At 44.2% G+C, this 22,944-nt stretch overlaps 6 protein-coding genes across 6 annotated transcripts; 3 read left to right on the top strand and 3 right to left on the bottom strand.

Annotated features, from left to right (window-relative positions):
* Positions 1–350: 350 nt before the first annotated feature.
* On the bottom strand, positions 351–2,959 carry LOC143015797 (cilia- and flagella- associated protein 210-like). Its single transcript, XM_076169884.1, has 9 exons — positions 2,908–2,959; positions 2,489–2,697; positions 2,227–2,400; positions 1,937–2,142; positions 1,702–1,858; positions 1,474–1,613; positions 1,169–1,361; positions 849–1,013; positions 351–765 (listed from the first exon to the last, which is right to left on the bottom strand). Exons 1-9 carry the CDS (start codon positions 2,957–2,959, stop codon positions 412–414), a joined length of 1,650 nt encoding a protein of 549 aa, XP_076025999.1. The 3' UTR covers positions 351–411.
* Positions 2,960–3,338: 379 nt separating this feature from the next.
* On the bottom strand, positions 3,339–6,794 carry LOC143015847 (cilia- and flagella- associated protein 210-like). The gene is made up of 9 exons (XM_076169955.1): positions 5,945–6,794; positions 5,582–5,781; positions 5,308–5,481; positions 5,019–5,224; positions 4,777–4,936; positions 4,558–4,697; positions 4,235–4,427; positions 4,002–4,166; positions 3,339–3,924 (listed from the first exon to the last, which is right to left on the bottom strand). The coding sequence occupies exons 1-9, from the start codon at positions 5,979–5,981 to the stop codon at positions 3,556–3,558; spliced, it is 1,644 nt and encodes a 547-aa protein (XP_076026070.1). The 5' UTR covers positions 5,982–6,794; the 3' UTR covers positions 3,339–3,555.
* A 1,205-nt stretch (positions 6,795–7,999) lies between these two features.
* phgdh (phosphoglycerate dehydrogenase) lies at positions 8,000–13,399 on the top strand. Its single transcript, XM_076170029.1, has 12 exons — positions 8,000–8,207; positions 8,896–9,047; positions 9,141–9,206; positions 9,321–9,375; positions 9,554–9,652; positions 9,731–9,863; positions 10,085–10,233; positions 10,385–10,537; positions 11,733–11,871; positions 11,976–12,103; positions 12,201–12,423; positions 13,029–13,399. The coding sequence occupies exons 1-12, from the start codon at positions 8,070–8,072 to the stop codon at positions 13,181–13,183; spliced, it is 1,590 nt and encodes a 529-aa protein (XP_076026144.1). The 5' UTR covers positions 8,000–8,069; the 3' UTR covers positions 13,184–13,399.
* A 1,030-nt stretch (positions 13,400–14,429) lies between these two features.
* klhl23 (kelch-like family member 23) lies at positions 14,430–17,084 on the top strand. The gene is made up of 4 exons (XM_076169965.1): positions 14,430–14,577; positions 14,917–16,143; positions 16,313–16,465; positions 16,562–17,084. The coding sequence occupies exons 2-4, from the start codon at positions 14,922–14,924 to the stop codon at positions 16,870–16,872; spliced, it is 1,686 nt and encodes a 561-aa protein (XP_076026080.1). The 5' UTR covers positions 14,430–14,577; positions 14,917–14,921; the 3' UTR covers positions 16,873–17,084.
* Positions 17,085–17,282: 198 nt separating this feature from the next.
* On the top strand, positions 17,283–20,829 carry ssb (small RNA binding exonuclease protection factor La). Its single transcript, XM_076169945.1, has 12 exons — positions 17,283–17,407; positions 17,990–18,056; positions 18,135–18,238; positions 18,523–18,697; positions 18,901–19,008; positions 19,099–19,202; positions 19,361–19,432; positions 19,515–19,557; positions 19,639–19,779; positions 19,870–20,056; positions 20,133–20,258; positions 20,351–20,829. Exons 2-12 carry the CDS (start codon positions 17,997–17,999, stop codon positions 20,434–20,436), a joined length of 1,206 nt encoding a protein of 401 aa, XP_076026060.1. The 5' UTR covers positions 17,283–17,407; positions 17,990–17,996; the 3' UTR covers positions 20,437–20,829.
* Positions 20,475–22,361, bottom strand: mettl5 (methyltransferase 5, N6-adenosine). The gene is made up of 7 exons (XM_076169946.1): positions 22,139–22,361; positions 21,949–22,063; positions 21,406–21,590; positions 21,247–21,329; positions 21,075–21,126; positions 20,939–20,988; positions 20,475–20,576 (listed from the first exon to the last, which is right to left on the bottom strand). The coding sequence occupies exons 1-7, from the start codon at positions 22,236–22,238 to the stop codon at positions 20,535–20,537; spliced, it is 627 nt and encodes a 208-aa protein (XP_076026061.1). The 5' UTR covers positions 22,239–22,361; the 3' UTR covers positions 20,475–20,534.
* Positions 22,362–22,944: the final 583 nt, after the last annotated feature.

The raw sequence follows: 22,944 nt of genomic DNA, 5'->3' as shown, positions 1-22,944 counted from the left end.
TTCATGATGTTTCTGTCTTAGAGGTTCAATGGTTTGATTTTAAATGCAGGATGTTAGACATAGTGAGGCATCAGAGATCAGATTACACACTGACAAACACTTTATTATTCATTGATTGAGGTAACATTACATAAAGTTCCATACAGTTGGTGTCCACATTATCTAACGTTTAGAATCTGTTCAAAACGCCACAGAACAGAAAGCTGATTTGGAAATTCTCTATAACTGACTTCTTTGAAAACAGAACAAATTTAAAATAATGTTTAACTGATCAATTTTCCTTTTATTTGTTCAGTTCCCAATGATGTCATTAGATTTTGAGGATATTGATCAAAGTAGATGTTGATAAAATCACCGTAAAAATCAAATCTTTTAAACCTTTTTGTTTGGTATATAAACACACCTTTCTCATCACCATGTGAACCCAAGCCGCCTCTTTGCTTTCTGAATATCTGCCGTCTCGTTCAGCTCCTTCACATTCTGTGTCAGATCAGAGACGTACCTGGGCATCTGAGCCCCGCTGCCGTCCTGCACCAGGTAGCTGGGCCTCACTCCTCCACAGATGGGACCCGCGCCTCCTCCCATCCCCTCCTTTGCAGCTTTGAACAGCGGGACTATGTTTCTCTCAGCGTCCAAGGCTGCGTTGATCACCTGCCTTGAATACTGTTGGAACTCCGTCTCCTCCTCAGCCAGGAGCTCTGCGTTCATTGCTTTCAGCTCACGATCCTCTCTTTTCAAACCATCACTTCGGGCTAATTTCGCAACCTGCATATGAAATAGGGAAGATGAAAGTCAAACAAGCTGGTCTACTTCTTGATAGAGATTCCAGAGAGTTGCTCCAACGTTACCATTTGTGTGACGCAGTAGTCAAGTGAAGCTTTTCCATCCTGTCTGATCTTCTCAGCCTTGAGTTTCTGTTTCTCAGAGAATATCCCGTCAGCCTCTTTCCTGGCCTGAGCCGTGTCCTGCTCAGCCTGTTGCGCAATCTTATCCCTCTGCTTCTTCTCCTGCATCTGAAGAAACACAGCTGCGGTTACAATTGTGATACTTTCAGGAAGTTGATTTCACTGCAGATGAAAGGATTTAAGTGTTCATAAGTTTAATCACAAACATTTAAAGCGCCAATGAGATCTTTGAATGGATCATGTGTAATATGTGAACATGTTACCACAGCTTCTCTGTGTGCAGTGATAGACTTCAGCTCTGCAGCCATCTTCTCCTCTTTAACTCTCTGCTCATGTGCCTCTTTTGCGTCTCGTTCAGCCACGGCCTGAGCGATCCTCTCCTCCTCTCGAACCGTCTGCGTCTGCTGCTTGACTGTTAGTTTGTCTGCGATCCTGTCTCTGATCCTCTGACCCTCCCTAAGGAAGCATGATAACCGACAAGCATGATATTTTTGTGACTTAATCTGCAAGAGGTAGGAGATTCTGATGTGCTTTTACATTCAACAGTTATTCTCTCAGTGTTACTCACATAAACAACTCAGTTTCTTTTTCTTTCCTTAACTTCAACATTTTCTGTTTCGCAGCAAGAAAGCGTTTTCGTTGCTCCTCCTCCTGTTCCTGCTTTTGTACGCCTGCTGCTCTAATCGCGTCTCTCTTGGCCAGATTCTCCTGCAAATATAACTAAAGATTAGTTTACATTATACAATAGCTGTGTCATAAAACCAATACTTCATCATCTGTCCTTTAACCATCCTACCAAGTGATCGTGCATCAGTAGTCTCCTCTGGTTAACTTGTCTTTCCTCTTCCAGTCTTTGCTGTTGCAGGTAAATCTCCAGACACTGCTGGATCTCTTCTCCCTCTTTCTTGTCTTCTATTTTCAGCTGCACCTTTTTCAGCTCATTGTCGTCTATCCTGAAGAGAATGGATGATAAATTAGCAGCAAACTGGCGTGTGAGATGTTGAGACTGGAGGCTGTTCAGTGTGACTCACTGCTTCCTCTGCTCCTCTGCAACAGCCAGTGTCTCCAGCTTCTTCTGCACTCCTTTCTCTTTGTCTTTCCTCAAAGCTTCTTCGTGTCTGCACTTCATCAAATCCACAAATTCCTTGTCCACATCTTTAGAAGAAGTTTGCATTTGTTGCTTCAGGTCAATCTGTGCCTCTCTCTCCTTCAGCACTTCGGTCAGCAGCAGTGCACTCTGGGAAAGTGTTACAGCCATGAGTGAACACACAAACAACACACAGCTCCCACACTGGAGTCTGCTTCCATAAGGGATACATACGTGTAAACCTCTGACACGGTCAGTCTGATAATACAGCTGAGCCTTGGCTCGCCCGATGGCCTCCTTCCTCTTTTGTTCCCGATACTTGGCCTCTTCTATATCAGTTTGTTTCCTCTCCTCCTCTTCAATCTCCTCCCGTATCTTCTTTGCCTCCAGCCTCTTTTGCCTTTGCCCCTTTGACGAAAATAAAGGAGAAATTGTCTTCTTTGCAACCTTACCTTATGTTATTAAAGCACATTGTCTCCCTGTGTGCTTCACTTACAGCTAAAGTGTTGGACCACAGCTTCACCATGTCCTTTGATTGCTGATGCAGGGCCTTTCTCTGATTTGCTGCCTCTCGAATTCTCTCCTCATCTTTATTGACGTGGTTTAATTCCTCCTGGATCCTGAGCCACTTGGCCTTGGGTAGGACAGCCACCTGTCTGAGAGCTGCTGACTGGATCCTCCTGCTGGCTTCTTCAGCTGAGGAGTCTGTAAGAAGCAAATGGCTGAGCTCACACACTGCTGCTGCACATAATTCAGGTAATGGAGTCTTTTGAGAGTTCTAGAATGTATAAACTGCTGCAGTGATACTTGAGAACAGTGTTTCACATGCTTTATCATTGTTTGGAAGGTGGGAATTATTATTATTACCAATAATCACAAACATTTAACCCAATTCCATGCCCTTTGCTCTCTGACCTTTCTTGCTGGATCCCCTCCGTCGTCCGTACTTCACCTCCATCTCTGCCATTTCTCCTGGATATGTTCAATAATGAGTTACTTTCAAGTTTGACCCCAGTAAACCGTCAAACAACCGCGGTCGCACGGAAACTTCTCCCGTATCCCAGCTCCGCCATTTGTTGTATCGAATCCTAGCAACGCATCGCCTCCATTCAATCAGATGCGTTTCCGCGGCTGGACAGCAGGGGGCGACGTCTCCGTTGAAAAGTAGAAAAGACCGTGAGGAAAATGTGGCTGCATGACTTAGAATAAAAGGACGAGGGACCTTTGGGTAGATAAACACTGATAAGATGTGTTTGATAGAGATATTTGTAGATATCTGATCAACAAGATACAGTATGACCCTGAACACAACTTGGATGTTGCAGATGAAGTGAAATCATATCCAGCTTTATTTAGAGTGCATTTGACATGAAAGCGCTGCTGTTGCTACATCAGAGGTAGGGGGTTGCTATGGCAATTCATTAAGGAATTACCACAGCCTTTTAAGCTCAATCTGTTGTTTTCGTGTGATGCCAACTGGTCACCATGACAACAAACTCCCATTTCTTCTTGTTTATACAGATTTACCTTTTGTTGCTCTCAGTGTGATTGAATTTGTCTCATCTACAGAGGTTTGTTATCAAGTATAAATCTAACTTGTTTCCTTGTTTTTTCAATATCTTCAACCTCATCCGGCTCTTTTATATTCTGGGATGTTTCACGAGCATCTCTGAGGAGCTGAGCACCAATATCATCCTGCTCAAGGTAGCTGGGCCTCACGCCTCCAATGAGAGGACCCAGACCTCCTCCCGTCCCCTCAAACGCAGCTTTGCAAAGTGGAAATACGTTCTGCTCGGCATCTTCGGCTGTTTTGATGATCTGCCTCGAATACTTGTCGAAGGCGTTCTCCTCGAACACAAGGAGCTCTGCATGCTGCATGCTTAAGTCACGGTCCGTTTTCCTCAGGTGCTCGCGTCCTGCAGATTTTTCCGCCTGTTCGTGAAAGACAGAGGATGACCGTCAAACAAGCTCATCTAATAACATAACCAACATAATTGGTTTAACTTTACCCGTAGATTAGCACAGTAGTCTAATGAAGCGATTCTCTTCTGTCTGCTCTTGTCAGCTTTGCCTTTCTCGTCCACAGTATACATTCTGTTCGCCTCTTTGTCCGCCTCACCGACCTCCAGCTCGCTCTGATGCGCCATCCGTTCCCTCCGCTTCTTCTCCTGAATCTGTTGAGACAAAGCTGTTACAGGTGTGAAAGGTTATCATGCTGTTGTGAGACTAGTCGACATGTTACCACAGCTTCTCTGTGTGCAGCGATAGACTTCAGCTCAGCGGCCTTCTTCTCCTCTTTCAGCTTCTGCCGCTGTGCCTCTTTTGCGTCTGCTTCGGCTATGGCCCGGACATGTCTCTCCTCCTCAAGGGCCAGTGTCCCATTTTGCGTGAGGGATAGTTTGTCCGCGACAACTTCTCTGATCAGCTGACCCTCCCTGAAGAATGACATCACACACAACTATGAGCATGATAACCAATCTATCGTAAGAGGAAGGAGATTCTGATGTTCTCATGTTCCTGCCCTGTGCTTTGACATTCAACATTCATTCTTGCAATGTTACTCACATAAACAAGTCCGCTTTTCTTTCTTTCCATGATTTTACCGATTGGTCTTTTGCAGCAACAAAAAGCTCTCGTCTCTCCTCCTCTTCCTCCAGTTTATCCATTACGGCCTCTCTCATGTTGTCTATATTGGCAAGATCCTCCTGTAAATGTGAGTGTAGATTAGTTCACATTATACAAGTGCTGACCAATACTTCATAATCTGTCCTTTAAACATCCTACCATGTGATCTTGCATAAGAAGTCTTCTCCTGTGCACTACTTTCTCGTACTCCATTTGTCTCTGCTGCTGCGTGTCGTCCACCAGCCAATGCTGGAGTTCTTCTCCCTCTTTCCTCTTATCTCGTTTCAGCTGCAACCTTTTCAGCTCATTGTCGTCTATCCTGAAGAAAATCGATTACATATTTGCAGCAAATTTGCCTTTGAGATGTTGAGACTGGAGGCTGTTCAGTGTGTGTGACTTACTGCTTTTTCAGCTCCTCTGCAACAGCCAGCGTCTTCAGCTTCTTCTTCATTTCTTTCTCTTTGTCTTTCCTCAAAGCTTCTTCGTGTCTGCACTTCATCATTTCCAATAATTCTTTTTCCGCATTTTTACAGGAACTCTGCATTTTTTTCTTGACTTCAATCTGTTCCTCCCTCTCCTTCAGCACCTCGGTCATCATCAGCGCTCTCTGTGAAAGAGTCACAGCCATGAGTGACCTACAAACAACACACAGCTCCCACGATGGCGTCTGCTTTCATAAGGGATACATACGTGTAAACCTCTGACACGATCAGTCTGATAACTGAGTTGAGTCTTGGCCCTCTCCATGAGCTCCCTCCTCTTTTGTTCCTGATAGTTGGCCTCTTCAAGATCAATTAATCTCTTCTCCTCCTCTTCATTCTCCTCCCGTAACGTCTTTGCTTCCAACCTCTTTTTCCTTTGCGCCTCAAAAATGTAGGATGCACAAGTTAATTAAGAGTTTTGCAACCTTACAATCATACACGATGTAATTACAGCACATAATCGCCCCGTATGCTTCACTTACAACTATAGTGTCGGGCCACAGCTTCACCATGTCCTTTGATAGCTGATGTAGGGCCTTTCTCCGATTTGTTGCCTCTCGAATTCTCTCCGCATCTCTATTGATGTGGTTTACTTCATCCTGGATCCTGAGCCACTTGCTCTTGGGTAGGACAGCCACATCTTTGAGACCTGCCGATTGGTTCCTCCTGCTCGCTTCTGCAACTGAAAAGCAAACGATTCATGTCATGGAGTCAACGAATGTATAAACTCATACAAGATCATTGTAAACAAGGTGGGATTTCGTTACACAACCAGCATTATTAAGTGATGTGACGTTTTTGAGAGACTCTAGTTTGACCCAAATCCGTGACCTTTGCTCTCTGACCTTTCTTACTCCTATCTTGTCCGTGCTGCACCTCCATTTCTTTCTACTGGTGAAGTCCAATAATGATTTCATTAATATAGACTTGATCCGAGCGCTTGGAGATGTGTGAGGACACGGACGATATGACATCTTGGTCCTGAAAGGAAACCTGGCAGGAATGATGTCATCATCATGGCATCAGAATATAACTAGGGTCCCTGGAGTCTATGTGGAGGAGAGCCTGTCGTGCATGAAACCATGAAGAACTCAGTTAGGCCGCTGAACCGGAGCTGCAGGATGTTACTGCTTCTGTACACCGCCATGCTGTTCAGGCACAGAAGAAGAGAAAGAAGATGACTCTGCCTTTTTTTCAACATGGAAACCCTGTTATCAATTAATATTAATTACTGTTGACTCTGGCTTTTTTTCTCTGAAGCATATTGAGATACTTTTTGTTAGTACCAGCCATCTATTTGCTCTTGGATTATGTGCAGTCTGACCGGATATGATACCATGCGGAGGATATGACATCACGGTTCCGAGTGAACGCTAGGCAGGAATTATGTCATCATACAGTGTAAAGCAGGACGGAGCCGCCGGGTGTCTGTGGCTCGAGCTGCAATACGTCATTGTACCACCAGGTGTCCCCCTACAGTTTAAACTTTAAAGGTTTGCTGTAAGAACGGCCACATGGCTCAACGGAGAACTGCTGTTTTCTCCACAGCAGGGGGCGCCGTCGTTAAATTGCTGTTAGTGTACCACTGAATGATGCAAGATTACACCGTTTTACACACACACACGCAGACAGAAACTTACTTTTCCTTTGCCATAAAACATCCAAAGCCCTGACACACAAACACACACACACACACACACAGATTTGTCTTGTATTTTATATTTTCAGTGTCATTATTTGATAATGACAATAAGTGGTGAGTGATCAGGTCAGCCCAGAACATCCCCGGAACGCCCCCCCATGTCTGCAGGAATGGGCCTCATTCCTCAGAGGGGCCCACAGCACCATCAAGCCCCCCCCCCCCCCCCCCATCCACACACACAGAACACACACAGAACACACACACACCACGTCTACACACTCTTGCCTGCACAGGAGTGTGAAATGCATGACTCCAAGGCTCAACAACTTCCAGGTTACAGTTTCTACACCCCAGGCCAGAAGGCTGATTCACTGCCACCGACCCCACCCAAGTCTCTACATCATGGACATTTCTTTTCTCTGTCATTGCTCAGTTTAATGCCTTGGAACAATTGTCATGTCTCATCAGGATTTAAATGGCGATGCTTCTTGATGTTTTATGTTTTTTCACTCTTTCACTTTCTGTATTTGTTGTGTTTTGTCACAATGACTGAGGTATTCTTCCTTCTACAGAGACCTTGATCTAACATCTCCTCTTTACCACACAGACCTGTTCAATAACACTCATTAGGCAGTTCTTAGTGTGGTAATGTCAGACAGATAGCAGGTTAGGAAACACTCTGTAAGCCTCATGCTCATTGATTCATATTGACAAACCCTCACTGTGGTCAGTGACTTCAAATCCACAAACTGCTTTACACAACAGAAATTACATCATCACTGCACCGCACTGAGATTTGCAAAAACCCATGTCATGTGCAGTCTGCTGAGTCAGATGATCGACAGTGTCTGATCAATTAAAAAAGAAAATCACGCTCAAACGATTACTTTCCTAATTGTTAAGTAGAAGAGCGCAAAAATACTGCAATGTTGGAAATTAAAATGATCCGCGTTCTCCCTCAAAGAAACTTACTATTACATATATAATCATAACTCCAATTGTCTATATTTGAAGCGATTACGTCACACCTTCGTCCACACCACCTCTTATCTTCTCACCGCCATCATCTTCCTGCCACTGCTTTCTGGGGGATTCCCGTCTATGTCTCATATCCTAATCTAAACAGTTATGATTAGAGTTGTGTGAGTAATAGGTGGCTGCGACCGTATGACACGTAGGATGGGCGGGTTAGTGCGGTAAAGGGGGGCGTCTCTAGTCCGGGACAACCATTCAAAACCGGCTGAGGGAACCACCGCCGCTGCCCTCGTGTCCATCACGCCATCCAGGCTTCATCATCCACCAGCACCGCTCGCCAAAAAGGCTCCAAGATGGCTCCTGTGACTATTAAGAGTGTTTTAATCAGCGAAAGTGTGAATCCTCGCTGCCGGGAGATCCTGGAGGAAAATGGAATCCAGGTCACAGAGAAACAGAATATGAAAAAGGAGGATTTGATCGCGGAGATCAAGGTACGGAAAGGAGCGGATACGGAACACTGCAGCTTTATGTCTCATTTTGTTGACAGTTTATTCACCGGTTTAGGCGGAAGGTGCGTTTGTTTCATCGGCATCATCACCGATGTCGTGATGATGCCGATGAAACAAACGCGTGATGGGGCGGTGCAGGAAGTAAACTACGCCGCTGATGTCCTCTTCTTCTATACGTTTCCCCAATAAGATGAGTTTAATACGGCGGTGTTTGCTGCGTGGTGCCCGGCCTCGCTGTGACTGATCCCCGTGTGTGAGTTGGGCGGTTTGGTGGCCGGCAGGCGGAGTTGTGGCAATTGTTCACCGGTGTACTTCCGCCCACCCTAGAAGCTGATGCAACTCACTGAGCCTGTGTCTTCCATCAGTCTGCCTCACTGCCACATGCTGCGCAAACTATGTGCCGCCACGGAACAGTAACCTTGCTGTAACGCCTCACTAATGCACACAAAGACGACAGATGCTTTAAATCTCAATATTCTCCAAGATTATTATTATTTTTTTGCAATTTGTTTTTATTGAAGCAGATATTGTACATGACATTGTGCATACAGGTTAAAGGGGATTCTCCAAGATTTATAGGCTTATTCTAATATGATCCGTCCATACTTACCAATGTAAACAACACTAACAAACATTATGCTTATCATGCACATTTTTTGTTTTGTTTTAGGATTATGATGGTTTGGTGGTTCGATCTGCAACGAAGGTGACAGCTGATGTGATCAATGCTGGGACTAATCTGAAAATCATTGGAAGAGCGGGGACTGGTGTTGACAATGTGGATGTTGACGCTGCCACCAAGAAGGGCATTATTGTTATGAAGTAAGTGTGTGGGCTGTGGTCTGTGCAAGTGTGTATGAAGCCCTATCTGTAGTTTCTCTGGCCTGTCAGTAACTATCTATTGTCTCTATCCAGCACTCCAAGCGGTAACACTATTAGTGCTGCAGAGCTGACCTGTGCTCTGGTGATCAGCCTCTCCAGGTAAGATCATTGATTTTAAAGTGCAGTTGGCAACATAATCTACAGTGTATTAAATGTTCTTGGAGAAGGAGTCTGATTCATATCTTACTCTACTCATATCTTACTCGTGTTCAGAAACGTGCCTCAAGCAGTGATGTCTATGAAAGCCGGTAACTGGGATCGTAAGAAGGTAAGCCCAGTTCTGGCCCAGTTCCGGCCCAGTGAGCTCTTTGAATGGCCGTGCAGTCGGCACACAGACTGCTTACTGCTGCATGGTCTGCTCCCTTTTGTTCGTCCACTCATCACTAATTGCATGTGACACTTGAGTCTACAGTTTCCTAATCAGGGTCACTATGTTTTTTTTGCAGTTCATGGGATCGGAGCTTTATGGCAAAACACTTGGAATAGTTGGACTTGGAAGAATAGGAAAGGAAGTTGCTTCTAGAATGCAGTCATTTGGTATGAAGGTAGGTGAGGAGACCGTCAGCACATGGCTCACTGCTCAGTTTCTTCGTAATATTTATTTATTCTTATTGTTTCATCAGACTATTGGCTATGATCCAATCACTCCCAGGGAGGTTTCAGCCAGCTGGGGAGTGGATCAGATGGATCTGGAAGCACTCTGGCCCCAATGCGACTTCATTACTGTCCACACTCCCCTAATGCCCTCTACTGTTGGTGAGTGTTACTGAGGGCTCCTCCTTACACAACTACATTACTAATAAAACACACATTCTGCTTTGGCTCAGTGTGACGCAGGACTTTAGACTGGCACTTTTTCTAAGCCCACAGACAGACATTATGCTCCAACGTAGAAAAAAAATCCGAAACTGTTTTCACTGTTGCATCAGATAAGCTTATCAACTTGACTTTCATGTGTTTGCATTATTTTCCCCAAGGTCTTCTTAATGATGAAACATTTGCTAAATGCAAGAAAGGAGTGAGGGTTGTGAACTGTGCACGAGGAGGCATCATTGATGAGTCGGCTCTCCTCAGAGCTCTGGAGTCTGGCCAGTGTGGAGGAGCTGGACTTGATGTTTTTGTTGAGGTTAGAGGTGCAGATATGCAAATTGCAGTTACTGTGTGTAGCTCCCCTCAGGGATAAAAATAAATAAATTACCTTTCGCAAGGGTCATTTATTTCTTTATACTATGTCCTTTGAGCTCAGTATCAACATTGACGTTGCTGTATTTCCACAGGAGCCACCTACAGATCGCTCTCTGGTGAACCACCCCAATGTCATCAGCTGTCCTCACCAGGGTGCCAGTACCAAGGAGGCACAGGTGCGCTGTGCACAGGACATCGCCCTGCAGATGGTGGACATGGTGAAGGGCAAGAACCTGGTTGGAACAGTACGTTCTACTCAATGGACTAATACCTTTTCTAAATACTTATCTTTAAATTTACCAGACATTGTGCAAAACCTGTTGTATGAGCTTCAGGATTATTTGCCTGTCCTGTTTACACTCATTTAATAGTTTGCATTGGTTTGTATCCTTGAAAAGCATCAGCTGCACATGTGCCAAAGTTTATACAGGGAAACCATCAGTTAACCTGTTATCTATGATGCCAAAGATATGACAATGCTGTGATTGAGCGCCAAAACCTGAGATATATCTACATATTTGAGTAGAAGACGAAAATAAGACCATATTACATCATAGCAGTCCATAGTGTTTGTATCAAAACCAGGCAAGAGCTGCAAATGCTGGATAATTAATTCAAGTAACTCAAGCTAATATAAACAAATGCAAAGGAAGGTTCAGCTCTCCTAGGATACACCCGCATGCACAATAAGTGTGCACAGGACTCGCAACCGAAGCTAGTAAAACAGGTTTTACATGCTTTCTGGTAAACAAGACAACAGCCATGGACTTGGAGGAAGAGTAATGCATCTGTTTTGTATTTGCTTTAGTCGCTGTGTATCCACATCTAGTTGAAAGTCTTTTAGCTGTACGCTTTGATTGGAGTCCAACATCAAATCCTGTTGTCTGCATTGCCCCATCATTTGGGAGCAGGTAACCATGTGGTGCAATGGCCGGGGTTATGTGTTGGCAAAACGCAACACGTTACTGCAAGTTCAAACCAAATACCTGAATGTGTCGGGCTCCTCCTGAGGCGGTTAAAGGAACCAGGTGTCATTAGTTGGAGTTCAAGTCTGTATTGCCTCTGCATTTCATTCTTTAGGAGATTCCTTTTTAAAAGGACACAAACTGGTGTATTTGTTTGGTGCAGTAGCATATTTGTCAGGGAAATGAGCCTCAGCTTGGAGCTCCTTGCAGTGGATGCCGCTGTCATTGGAGGAGTTAAACATTAGAACAAGCTTGGAATATACTCTTAATCGCATAAGTGAGGAACAGCATCCAATAAAGGTGTAAGTGGCAGAATGAAATGTTAATGTAGTTGAAAAAAACTCATCTGGGGAAAAAAAAGTCTTCTAAAGGTCAAGTTGGGATTGTTTGTTGGTGTGTGAGTGTGTGTGTGTGTGTGTGTTAGAGACAAATAAACATTGTGACTATATTTGGTTGTCTTGTTCCCTCCGTGCAGGTAAACGCTCAGGTTCTGTCCAGCACGTTTTCCCAGGAATCTCAACAGTGGATTAAACTTGGGCAGGCAGTTGGAGCTGTGCTGCAGTCATGCACCGCCTCGAAGCAAGCGTTCAACCAGGTCCACATCACCATGCAAGGTAACAGGAACATAGACCAATAAGAGTTCCTCTGTTACCAGCATATTAACAACATTCACATGCTACCCTATTAGCTTAACACTGCATGTATGTCCTTCAAACAGGGGATTGCATGAAGTCCTCCACTGGCTACATGCCTTCAGCTGTATTGATTGGACTGCTCAGTCACAAATCCAACGGTTGCCCAAACCTAATCAATGTATTGAGCCTAGCCAAGGAGTCTGGAATCACGGTAACAAATCAATACAGTCTGACAATGACACATGACGACAACAATAATAAGTTGTCTTCCAAAACGGTGTAGTCTTACATGTATAATGCCTCTGCAGGTCAACCAAAGCCACAGCCCGTCTGACGGAGACGCTCAAGGTGTGTGCAACGTGGAGGTCTTTGCTAACGGCGCAAGGTACAAAGCCAGCAGTTCAGTTCTAGGTGGCGTGCCGATTTTGATGGAGCTGGACGGCAGTGTGTTCAGACAGCCGGTCTCTCTCACCGGGAATCTGCTCTTCTTCAAGGCCTCAGCCAGTCCCCAGCTCTTGACCTCTGTAGCAGGTAAGAAGGATCAGATGAGAAAGAAGGAGCACAAAAACACAAATAAGACAAATTTTAATTCTGATGGTTAATACCGATCTCAAGTGTTGGAGATTGGAGTTAACAGTAGTCTGGGAGAACAGGGTCGACCCCGTACTTCTACTCTAATCTACTCTGGCTCGCCTCACAGCTGCTAAGAGGAGCCACATGATGTCATTAACCTTAAACCCTTAGGAACAAACTAACGCTGTGTGGAAAAAAGTGCTGGAAAACCTGCAGAGTTGAGTTTTATTGATGTTTCCATGGACTACAACGCAAAGAAATGTGAATGGAAGGGGTTAACACACATTTGGCGACAGACTGTGTAATGTGTGATATAGCCACAGTGGAAGAAGGAGACGCAGAATGTATAGAGTGTGATTTAAACCGTTGTACAGTGTTTTGGAGCTACACAAAGGTGAATGTGCGAGTAATTATGGTTTAGGTGGTAAACGGTGGGGAATAATGAGGGAGCTATGGTTGGAATGTTTCTGGCAGAGCTAAACGTTACAATCACAGGCATATAAATTGCGACCCTGCGTGTTTGCATTGTTTGGCTCATCTCTTCTCCATTGTCGTTCCTGCAGGATGTCTGGCCACAGAGGGAGTGGAGATCGAGTCCTTCATCGCTCCTGCAGGCGGAGAGGGCGACCAGTGGTACTATGTGGGCGTGTCCGCTCCCCTGGGAAGCCTCGCTGCCTTGAAGCCTCTGGTCAAGGAGGCAGCACAGCTCACCGTCTAAATGACAGCAGCACAGAAGAGTAACACCCAACATCTAAAAGTAATTTCAAGGGAGTCAAATATAAATGGATACGTTCATCTCAGTCTTAGTGTTTGCTTTTTACAACTGACAACCTGATTAGAAGTTGAATGCCGAGTATGTTCACTGAGTGACATATGATCAATGTGTAGATGTTTACATATGTTTTCGAAGTAAAACTAAATAAAACTGTCAATGTCAATGAGACTGTGTGTGTGTGTGTGTGTGTGTGTGTGTGTGTGTGTGTGTGTGTGTGTGTGTGTGTGTGTGTGTGTGTGTGTGTGTGTGTGTGTGTGTGTGTGTGTGTGTGTGTGTGTGTGTGTGTGTGTGTGTGTGTGTGTGTGTGTGTGTGTGTGTGTGTGTGTGTGTGTGTGTGTGTGTGTGTGTGTGTGTGTGTGTGTGTGTGTGTGTGTGTGTGTGTGTGTGTGTGTGTGTGTGTGTGTGTGTGTCGTTTCTACATGAAACAAAACTGAAAAGGAAGCAGCTTCTTCACTACTGAAACTACGGAACGAACAAATGGCTGCTGGACTCTTTTATAGGTCATAATTTGTGTCATTAATAGAACAGAACAGGAAGCACTTCATGTACCACCAGTGAAACAAGTACCACAGCTTGAAAACTTGTTGAGAATTTGTTTTACCCTAATGGAACACAAACAACATTAAAATAGTAATAATATATACACAGCTAATTAATGAGCTTTAATACTTAAGATGTAATCAACTATGAAGGGAACTTTGATTGCTTGAGTTGAGTATGTCAGTATAAGAATAATGCTTTTACCACAAGCATTGAACTGCTGTGCTGTATTGAAAGACTTTTTCTCTCAAATCAGTGCAAAGTGGGACTGAGAGGGTGAGTGCTGTGTGTGTGTGTGTGTGTGTGAGGCAAAGCTTTTGTCTACACGGGAAATGGGTTCAAAGTGCCATGGCAACGCAAGAGGGGGGGAAAGCATGAGTGGTTGAACAGGGTGATGGCTTCTTCTGAGGCAGTGGGGGCGATGTCACAGTCTGATTTGTATAAGATTTGTATTCCTTTCCTGATGCCTCTAAGCCTCATGGCTCCGCTGAGGTACAGTTTGTCTACCAGCAGAGAAACACACTGGATGATTCCTCTGACTGGCTCCTTGGCTTTTATGGAGGAGCTGCATGTTGGAGTGTTGATTGTGGTGCAGCAGAGGAGGGGGAGGAGGGGGAAGAGGAGGAGGAGGGGGATGGCGCCTCTCAAGCTCTATACACATACCAAAATAGGATAGAGCTGCCTGCGACCGTCCTGAGAGGAGCTAAATAGAGGTTCATTCGGGAGTGGAACGTTGTCTGCCGCACAAAGGACACTGGCAGGCGTCTGTGTGGAACAACCGGAGAGACGAGTGGGAGGTAAACGTCTTGTTAAATTGTTACATTATGGATTTGGTGTTAGGGTACACAGATGAATATGACAACAAATGTGCTGGGTTAATGCATCTATTCTAGGACTCTCTAACCCAGTCTGGCACAGGGCTGCTACCCAGAGCAGGCTTTCTATCCTGCCGTTACATTAATTGCCTGCGCCTTGTATTCCAAATTCTCAGGTGTGTTCCCAGGTACTTGGTATACCATGAACAGGCAATTAATGTAAAGGCAGGATAGATAACCTGCTGGATTCTGGCTCTGGTCGGACCGGATCAGAGAGCCCTGATCCATTTGAAGGTTTGACTTATCCACATTTTCCCACAGATACCATGTCACATAAAGAAGAGATCTACACATATGACTTCTGTGATACAGAGCATCCATCAGAGCTGCTGGATGCTTTGAGACACTTCTACATCAGCGGTGTGTTTACAGATGTAACCCTACAATGCGCCCAGTCCGGACAGGAGTTCCACTGTCACAAGGCGGTGCTGTCCGCCCGGAGTTCCTACTTCAAAGTCATGTTTACAGCTGACATGAGGGAGAAGTCGACCAGCGTTATTAACATGACAGGGATTGACGGCTCTGTTCTGGGTGCTCTGGTGAACTACGTGTACACGGCTCAGGTCTGCATCGATGAGAGAAACGTCCAAAGCCTGCTGGAGGCTGCTGACCTTCTGCAGTTCTCCACGGTGAAACAAGCGTGCGAGGAGTTTCTCGTTCGCCTCCTGGACGTAGACAACTGCCTCGGTATGCAGGCTTTTGCACAGCTGCACCTCTGCCCCCGTCTGGAGAGGGAAGCCCGCAGGATGATGTTGAATAATTTCACAGGGCTCATTGAGCAGGAAGAGTTCTTAGAGCTGGATCATGATAGAATGAGATGTGTTTTGGCTGCACACTTCCTCAGCGTACTGAGGGATGAAGTACTAATAGATGCTGTGGCCAAATGGATAACTCATGACTTGGATAATCGCATTTACTATGCTACAGACCTGCTGCATTCCATCCACCTCGACCTGGATGGGAACTACTTCAAAGCTGCTTTGGAGGGGCATAGAGAGTGCTTATTGGACAGGGAAGGGACATTGAAATCTGTGATCATTCAGGCAGTGAAGCCAAGCTGCAGGGAGATGCCGGCAAATAGAAAACAGTCTTCAAGCATCTACATCATTGGAGGATACTACTGGCACCCACTTTGTGAAGTTCACATATGGGATCTGACAAGCAACACGTGGGTGCAGGGGAAAGATATGCCAGACAATACAAGAGAGAGCTACTGTGTCACTGTACTGGGGGCAGATATCTATGTGACTGGAGGGTTCAGTACAAACACTGTTGAGGCTTTAGATACGGTTTCTATTTATAACTGTGACTCTGATGAATGGACAGAGGGTTGCCCCATGATTACAGCCAGGTACTACCATTGCTCTGTTACGTTGCACGGCTGTGTTTACGCTATGGGAGGCTATCGAAAAACAACTCCAGAGAAAGAAGCTGAATTTTATGATCCTCTGAAGAAGAAATGGTTTCCTGTGGCCGACATGATACAAGGTATGCAAATGAGCAGGTGAATAATAGTAATAATAGTAATTGGAGGTCAACCTTTACCTACAGTTTGTTCTTTATACATACTTTTATCCAATCGGTTTGCGAGAAATACCATAGAACTGAGATTGTTCCTTTCTAACTATGTCAAATCTGTCTTCTGTTTTCTTTGAAGGTGTAGGAAATGCCACGGCTTGTGGAATGAGAGGTAAGATCTATGTGACTGGAGATCACTACGGGTATAAAGGAACCATCTCCTATGAAAACATCCAGCAATACAGTCCAGATGTCAATGAATGGACTATTATTACAACAAGTCCTCATCCAGGTAGAAGCACAGATCCATACAGGATAGAATAGCTACATGGGTATACAGTATGTTGAATCATATTATGTTTTCTAATGTAAAATATTCTGTTTTCAGAGTACGGGCTGGTTTCTGTGTCTCTCCACAACAAGCTGTATGTAGTTGGTGGACAGACGACCACTGCAGTCTGCTATGACTCAGAGAGAAATGAATGGGGACCGATATCAATGTTGAAGGAGATGAGAATGGAGTGTGGGGCTGTGGCCGTAAATGGATGCATCTACGTAACCGGGGGCTACTCCCACGCAAAAGGGGCGTATCTGGAGAGCATTGAGAAATACGACCCCGAGTTGGACTCCTGGGAGATTGTAGGGACTCTTCCTGGCCCATCAAGATCACATGGATGTGTTTGTGTTTACAGTGTTTAATGTCAATCAATACCTTTTTGCCAATCACAGTATGATATCACAAAGAAATTAGAAGATAACCCAAGTGACAAATACCTCAGGGCTTCTTGACTATCATTTTTAGACTCTTTATCATTATAAATTAATTATTTATGTTTTTAATTATTGTTATTTTTTTGAAAGCTTTTAAATGTATGCTTGTATTTACTGATACAGTGTGTCTAATTCTTCATGTCTCATTACAGATTTGATGATGTGCCATGATAAAAAATAAAAATAAATCCAAAACAGTTACATTATTACATATTATTTGGTAACATCTCTGTTTAGATCAGCACAATATTAGCGCCGAGCAGCTGTGACTTCCTTGACCCTGCATGTACCGCTGGTCGCCGTTGGGGGGCGCTAGTGCCGAGACGGAAAATCTCGTTTCAGTTTCTGGATGATCCTCACCGTGACCCGTAACACGCAGTTGCAACTTCCACAACGTGCCAGTCAGCAAAGAGGCGAAGGGTTTGATTTGTAGAGCTCAAGCTTATTCTAGGCGACACACAGCGTAAGTATACTTTAATAGTGGTGTAAAATAGTCTTTGTAGTTCTTTATTGTCGCCGCCAGTGAAGTAAAGTTATCCATGTCGTCTTGAAAGGGCACAACGCCGCCTTCAGCTAGCATGCTTTAAAGGAATCCACTAACTACTTAAGTCAGAGAACATAAAGACTCTTCCTGTACAATTAAACTGTTTTGGTAGAATAGTAAATTAGATTATTTGTTGTTTCTCGTAGCAGTGTAACTGTCGTGGTTGGGCTGTAATCGTTACAAACAGCATGGCCGGCGTTTGTATGCTAGGCTAGGTTAGCTGCAGCAGCACGGCACCCGGATACATGACGAAACTTAACTACTCATTAGTGAAACCACCTCTCACACACTTTGGTGTGAGTGAGACTTCCACAACACACTGGTCCGTCCTGGTTTGAGCTGTTTTACACGTGAAGGCCTGTGTTACCATGTTGTCTCTTAACTTTGTATGAAATCAATCAGGCAGCAGCTGTGTCACGCCTACAGAAACACAGATTCGTGTTGTTGACCTCATTTGCAATCCACTTCAATCGTACTTTGTGTTTATCTTCATCATGACAGAACAATCATGGCAGAAATTAAAGTAGAAATGTCTCCAGTGGAAAAGAAAGTGGCACAGCAAGTAGAGGTAAGTGCCATTTTGATGCATCTTAATATCGTCAATGTTTGAATATAAATCTCTTAACATCTTCCCCTGTGTCTTCAGTACTACTTCGGCGATCACAATCTACCCAGAGACAAGTTCCTCAAAGAGCAGCTCCAGCTGGATGATGGCTGGGTGACTTTGGAGACCATGCTGAAGTTCAACAGGTTTGTATGTTAAACTCAACTTTATAGAGTAGTTAAGTATAGTTTTAGACCTCATGTCATTGATGAATTAAGTGGTTTCCACAATGAATAACGTCAACTTAAAATCATCAAACTCAAAACAAGAACTAAGTCTTCCCCCTAGTGGTTATGACCTGGTATGACAGTGTTTGCAGACAGTTACACTATCTGCCTTTAGATCAGTGCTGTGTACATGCCCTGAGAGTCGACCTGTGCTTTGTCTTACCCTCCAACGTATCTCATGACCTCATGACTTCCTTTTGCAGATTGAAGTCCCTAACAACAGACGCTGAGGTCATCGTCGCGGCCCTGCAGAAATCCAAATCGGGCCTCTTGGAAATGAGCGAAGACAAGACTAAGATCAGGAGATGTGCAGAGAAACCTTTACCTGAAATGAGAGAGGACTACAAAGAGGCCCTTGTACATAAATCTGTGTACATTGTAAGTTTTATAATTCCCCACACCGGTTAAGAATCAGGATCTATGGATTAGTAGATGTACTTTTATCTGATCATGAAATATTAATGGTTTGCTGTTTCATTTGTTTTGCGTTTGTGGATTTATGCTACTTTGTTCTGATGCCTCAACATTTATAATGTACCCATAAGGAGCGCTGATGAGTCGTATGTCAATTTCTCAACCAGAAAGGCTTTCCTCTCGAAACGACCCTGGATGAGATCGAGGAATGGTTGAAAGGGAAAGGCCCCATCGAAAACATTCAAATGAGGAAAACCATGCAAAGGGAATTCAAGGTAATGCTTTTGTATTTAGTATGTTACGGTGATATATTAACGTTTGTTGGATACTTTACCAATTATTTCTTATTCTTATTATTCTTCTAGGGATCGGTGTTCATCTGTTTCGACTCGGAAGAAACATCGAAGAAGTTTCTACAACTGACAGACATAAAATCATACAAAAACAACGAGCTGCTGGTGTTATCCAGGTATGGGCAGGAACCACAAGCTCATCATGTTAAAGACAACACATTTCTAAACGATTAGATTGGCACTATGCATGTACATGTTTATGGGGATGCAGGTTAGGATAAAGGAGTAAAAGGTCAGATGTATGATGTTGATGTCTTTGTTGTTTTGATCCCAGGGTAGACTACCACGCCAAGAAATCAGAGGAGAGAAAACATTCAAAAGCAGAGACGAAAGCAAAAGCCAGACAGTGAGTACACTCGTCTTTGTCCCACTACTGTAGAGTGTGTGCGTAAGAAATGTCTGACCCCTCTTGCTGTAATGTCTTACAGGGATAAGGAAGACAAACAGAAACATACAGAAGACAAAGAAATGGTGAGATGATTACAAACTAGTCTGCCAGTGTGATGAGCTCATCCGTGGAGGGAGTGTTGACGCTGGTGCTTTGTCTCGCAGGGTCTGCTCCTGGACGAGCAGACGGGTTGCTTGCTGAAGTTCTCCGGAGAGCTCAAAGACGTTTCCAGGGAGGACTTCCATCAGTTGTTCTCCGGGCACGGCAAAATTAAGTGGGTGGACTTCACGAGAGGCGCCAAAGAGGTAAAGACGCCCTGCAATCACGCCACCACTCATGACGGTCAATGAAGCGTTGAGGTTTCGCTAAGCTGGTGTCATCAACTTCCAAACCAGGGCACCCTCCTCTTCTCCGGGAACGCAAAGGAGGCGTTGGATAAGGTGACAGAGGCGAGCGGAGGGGAGTTGAAACTGAAGGAGAACGTTGTTACGTGGGAGGTGCTGGAGGGCGACGTGGAGAAAGAGGTGATGAAGAAGATGATCGACGCCCAACAGGAAACCTTGAGCAGATCCAGAGGCAGAGGTCAGTTTAGTTTAACACCACGCAGATTTGAAATGGTTTAGTTCAGGCGCTCATCGAGATTGTCTGGTTGAAAAAGGGGGCAGAGGACGAGGAGGCGGCAGAGGAAGAGGAGGCCGTAGAGGAGGAAGGGGTGGCAGAGATCACAGCAGAAGTCATTACCAAGGCAAGAAGACAAAATTCGACAGCGACGATGAGGATGAAAGTGAGTCTGCGTGCCGTCACACACTCTTTGGCGCTTTGGCTATTACGACAACACACACACTCATCACATCTCTTTCACTCCTTTATCTGCAGAACCTGCACCCAAAATCAAACGAGAAGCAGAAGACGCCGGCGACGCTCCGGCTGCAAAGGCCATCAAAACCGAAAACGGATCTTAAGACACAATGCCAAGGCAGAGATTTTTTTTTTGAGAAACATTTATTAGAAACCCAGGAAATTCAAAGACAACGTGAATCCATCATTCCAGTAAAAACCTTCACACTTGGGAAAATCGTAGGAAGTCCACTTGGATGTCGACCTAGAGAGCAAATGAACGACATCAGTTTCCACATTCGATAACGTGCCTCCTACATGTTTCTTTGTTTCTTCTCTTTAGATTTCATTGTATTTAAATTTGTTCTGTCATTTAACTACCCCAGAACATTTTAGTTGGTTTTGTAAGGCTCGCATGATCTTTTTGTCGATTTCCGACGAGTGTATACTCGCTGAAAATGTTTGCTTTGCTCATTCTTTTTAAGTTTGCATATGTAAATAAAAGAAACAAAAACCGAGGATGTGATTGTTGTCAATGGAGGCAAAAACAAGGAAGAAGATTCTGCTTCCTTTAATATTGAGACTTAAACACGTACTGTATTCTGCTCTGATCTCACAGAACCTTACCGATTTCTTTTTGTGGAACTTGTAAGATGCCGGCAAGTCGTATCTTAACTCTGTGAAAAAATTAAAGGTCAGTCAGGTTGGGGATGGACTCCATGTTTCAAACCTGCATTTTTTCTAAACATGGTTTCTTTCTCACCTGCAATGACTTCAATCTTCACACCCCAGTCATTGGCTTTCTTTTGTATGTGCTGTGAATGAAGAATTACATCGTGAACACAACCCTCTATTCTGCCTCTGTACCTTCACAGCTGTACACATGTTGATGTAAACACCTGGATTGTAATGCAGCAGATGACACTAAACTTTACCTCTCTTGTTGATGTTTTATGAAGTGAATACACTGCTGTCTTTGCCATTGTTAACGCAGCTTTCAGGAACTTCATGTCCATGCCTTGAACACAACACGAGCAAAATTATTAAAAGCAGACTGAACACACGCCTGTCTTATTGATGTAAACTATACTGACCTTGATTATGTTTCGTCCCAAATGGTGGATTCATAATAACGGTGTCGAACTTTTTGGCGTAAGCTTCTGCTTCCAGAGCACAGAGGTCACACTGGACCAGGTCAATGTTAGGGATCTCAAACTCCTCTGCGTTCCTTCTGAATATGTCCAACGCATCATCGTCTATATCAAAGCCAACACACAATCTAAACAGAGAATGAAGTGTGAGATAATGAGAACTCAAGTTTCACAACAAAGCAAAAGCCACCATCTAGTGTCTTAGGTAGGGTCTTGGACCAGATGGACCCTTGTTCTTGCTATCCTGGTGTGACGTTCACAGTCATTCAACCCAACACAACACTCTGTCTCCATCAGCACCAAAACAAGTGAGGATTCGATCCAGAGACATGTTCACCGCTATACTGAGGCTGATCTGCAGGCTCGTACTGGTCCAACACTTCACTAAGACACTGTATGTTGCTCTCATAATGAATGCGTCCCCCATATGTACATTAGATTTGTCAACATGCAACATAATGCTTGGTTGGTCTTTAAGGTTCTCACCCTGCGTCGAGCATCGCTGCCCCGATACTAAGAACTCCACAACCACATCCGAGATCTGCGACGAGTTTCCCCTCAATGTCACCAAACGTGTTGTGGATTGTGTACAGCATGCACGCTGGGGAGGAGAAGCTCGATGAGAACCGTGTGTGTGTCATGAGTGGATCCAAACATAAACATGTCCCTTCCTTACCTGCTATGTGAGGGCTGGTTGGATACTGCTCCAGGAGGAGTTTGGGCTTCTCAAACCCGTCCACTTGCTGAAGAACACTCTCAAGTTTTTTAAGTTTCATTACTACGACAATGACCTTAACACGTTTCTTATTTATTTCTGTTACAAGACGAAGGAGTCGCCCATCGCGTTGCTGAACACATTGCTGTAAACACTTCCTCCTCCTCCACCTTCTTCTTTTCGTTTCAAGAGTTCCGATCTTTGTCTTAGAAGTTGCATACCGCCCCCTGCTGTACCGGAGTATGCAGACATGTTACTTAGATTCAATTAATGTGTGGAAAATGATAATAACCTGGACATATAACCCGTATATTGACACCAAACATAAATATAATATACTAGATTCTGTCAAATCGCTGTGTATCCTTTTAAAACGCTGCTAGAGCTTCCTTACTTCATCTCCATTTGTTCACAGTATTCCCTCTAGGTTCCATTCTCTTCCCGTCTCCCTCATCCTTGGGAGGGATATAAAATGTGTGTGGTTTAATTGACCTGGAGTTTTCTTATTATATGATTGACTTATTTGACATCTGCGTTCTTTGCCTTTTTATTATTTGATGTACAATCATTTGTTATTTGAAGTATGGAGATTCCTTATCTTGATCTGGCACAACAAATCTTCATATCAACATCTCTCCTCCGCATATCCAAGATCAAAAGAATACAATTTCCATTCATTCTTATCTGTTTATTCTATTCAATTGCAAACTTTTGGTAAGCGGATACATTGTACATCTATCTCACTTCCAGGATAGCTTCTAGAACAT

This window comes from Genypterus blacodes, unplaced genomic scaffold, assembly GCF_046128005.1.
Source record: "Genypterus blacodes isolate CSIRO-AG114 ecotype Tasmania unplaced genomic scaffold, CSIRO-AGI_Gbla_v1 ptg000214l_1, whole genome shotgun sequence".
Taxonomy (NCBI): Eukaryota; Metazoa; Chordata; class Actinopteri; order Ophidiiformes; family Ophidiidae; genus Genypterus; species Genypterus blacodes.
This window is presented reverse-complemented; position numbering and strand designations above follow the sequence as displayed.

Bases quoted from the DNA above. Each gene is read 5' to 3' on its own strand.
- ssb (XM_076169945.1), top strand. From the start codon at position 17,997: ATGGCAGAAATTAAAGTAGAAATGTCTCCAGTGGAAAAGAAAGTGGCA. The intron at 18,698-18,900 runs GTAAGTTTTATA...TTTCTCAACCAG, and splicing joins TACATAAATCTGTGTACATT to AAAGGCTTTCCTCTCGAAAC. The intron at 19,780-19,869 runs GTAAAGACGCCC...CTTCCAAACCAG, and splicing joins TCACGAGAGGCGCCAAAGAG to GGCACCCTCCTCTTCTCCGG.
- mettl5 (XM_076169946.1), bottom strand. From the start codon at position 22,238: ATGAAACTTAAAAAACTTGAGAGTGTTCTTCAGCAAGTGGACGGGTTT. The intron at 21,127-21,246 runs GTAAAGTTTAGT...CTTCATTCACAG, and splicing joins ATAAAACATCAACAAGAGAG to CACATACAAAAGAAAGCCAA. The intron at 20,577-20,938 runs GTAAGGTTCTGT...TTTGCTCTCTAG, and splicing joins AGTTCCACAAAAAGAAATCG to GTCGACATCCAAGTGGACTT.
- LOC143015797 (XM_076169884.1), bottom strand. From the start codon at position 2,959: ATGGCAGAGATGGAGGTGAAGTACGGACGACGGAGGGGATCCAGCAAG. The intron at 1,614-1,701 runs GTAGGATGGTTA...TTATATTTGCAG, and splicing joins TACTGATGCACGATCACTTG to GAGAATCTGGCCAAGAGAGA. The intron at 1,014-1,168 runs GTAACATGTTCA...GTGTTTCTTCAG, and splicing joins CTGCACACAGAGAAGCTGTG to ATGCAGGAGAAGAAGCAGAG.
- klhl23 (XM_076169965.1), top strand. From the start codon at position 14,922: ATGTCACATAAAGAAGAGATCTACACATATGACTTCTGTGATACAGAG. The intron at 16,144-16,312 runs GTATGCAAATGA...TTTTCTTTGAAG, and splicing joins TGTGGCCGACATGATACAAG to GTGTAGGAAATGCCACGGCT. The intron at 16,466-16,561 runs GTAGAAGCACAG...TTCTGTTTTCAG, and splicing joins TACAACAAGTCCTCATCCAG to AGTACGGGCTGGTTTCTGTG.
- phgdh (XM_076170029.1), top strand. From the start codon at position 8,070: ATGGCTCCTGTGACTATTAAGAGTGTTTTAATCAGCGAAAGTGTGAAT. The intron at 9,653-9,730 runs GTAGGTGAGGAG...TTGTTTCATCAG, and splicing joins TGCAGTCATTTGGTATGAAG to ACTATTGGCTATGATCCAAT. The intron at 12,104-12,200 runs GTAACAAATCAA...ATGCCTCTGCAG, and splicing joins CCAAGGAGTCTGGAATCACG to GTCAACCAAAGCCACAGCCC.
- LOC143015847 (XM_076169955.1), bottom strand. From the start codon at position 5,981: ATGGAGGTGCAGCACGGACAAGATAGGAGTAAGAAAG. The intron at 5,782-5,944 runs GTCAGAGAGCAA...TTTGCTTTTCAG, and splicing joins ACAAGATAGGAGTAAGAAAG to TTGCAGAAGCGAGCAGGAGG. The intron at 5,225-5,307 runs GTATGTATCCCT...ACTCTTTCACAG, and splicing joins ATCGTGTCAGAGGTTTACAC to AGAGCGCTGATGATGACCGA.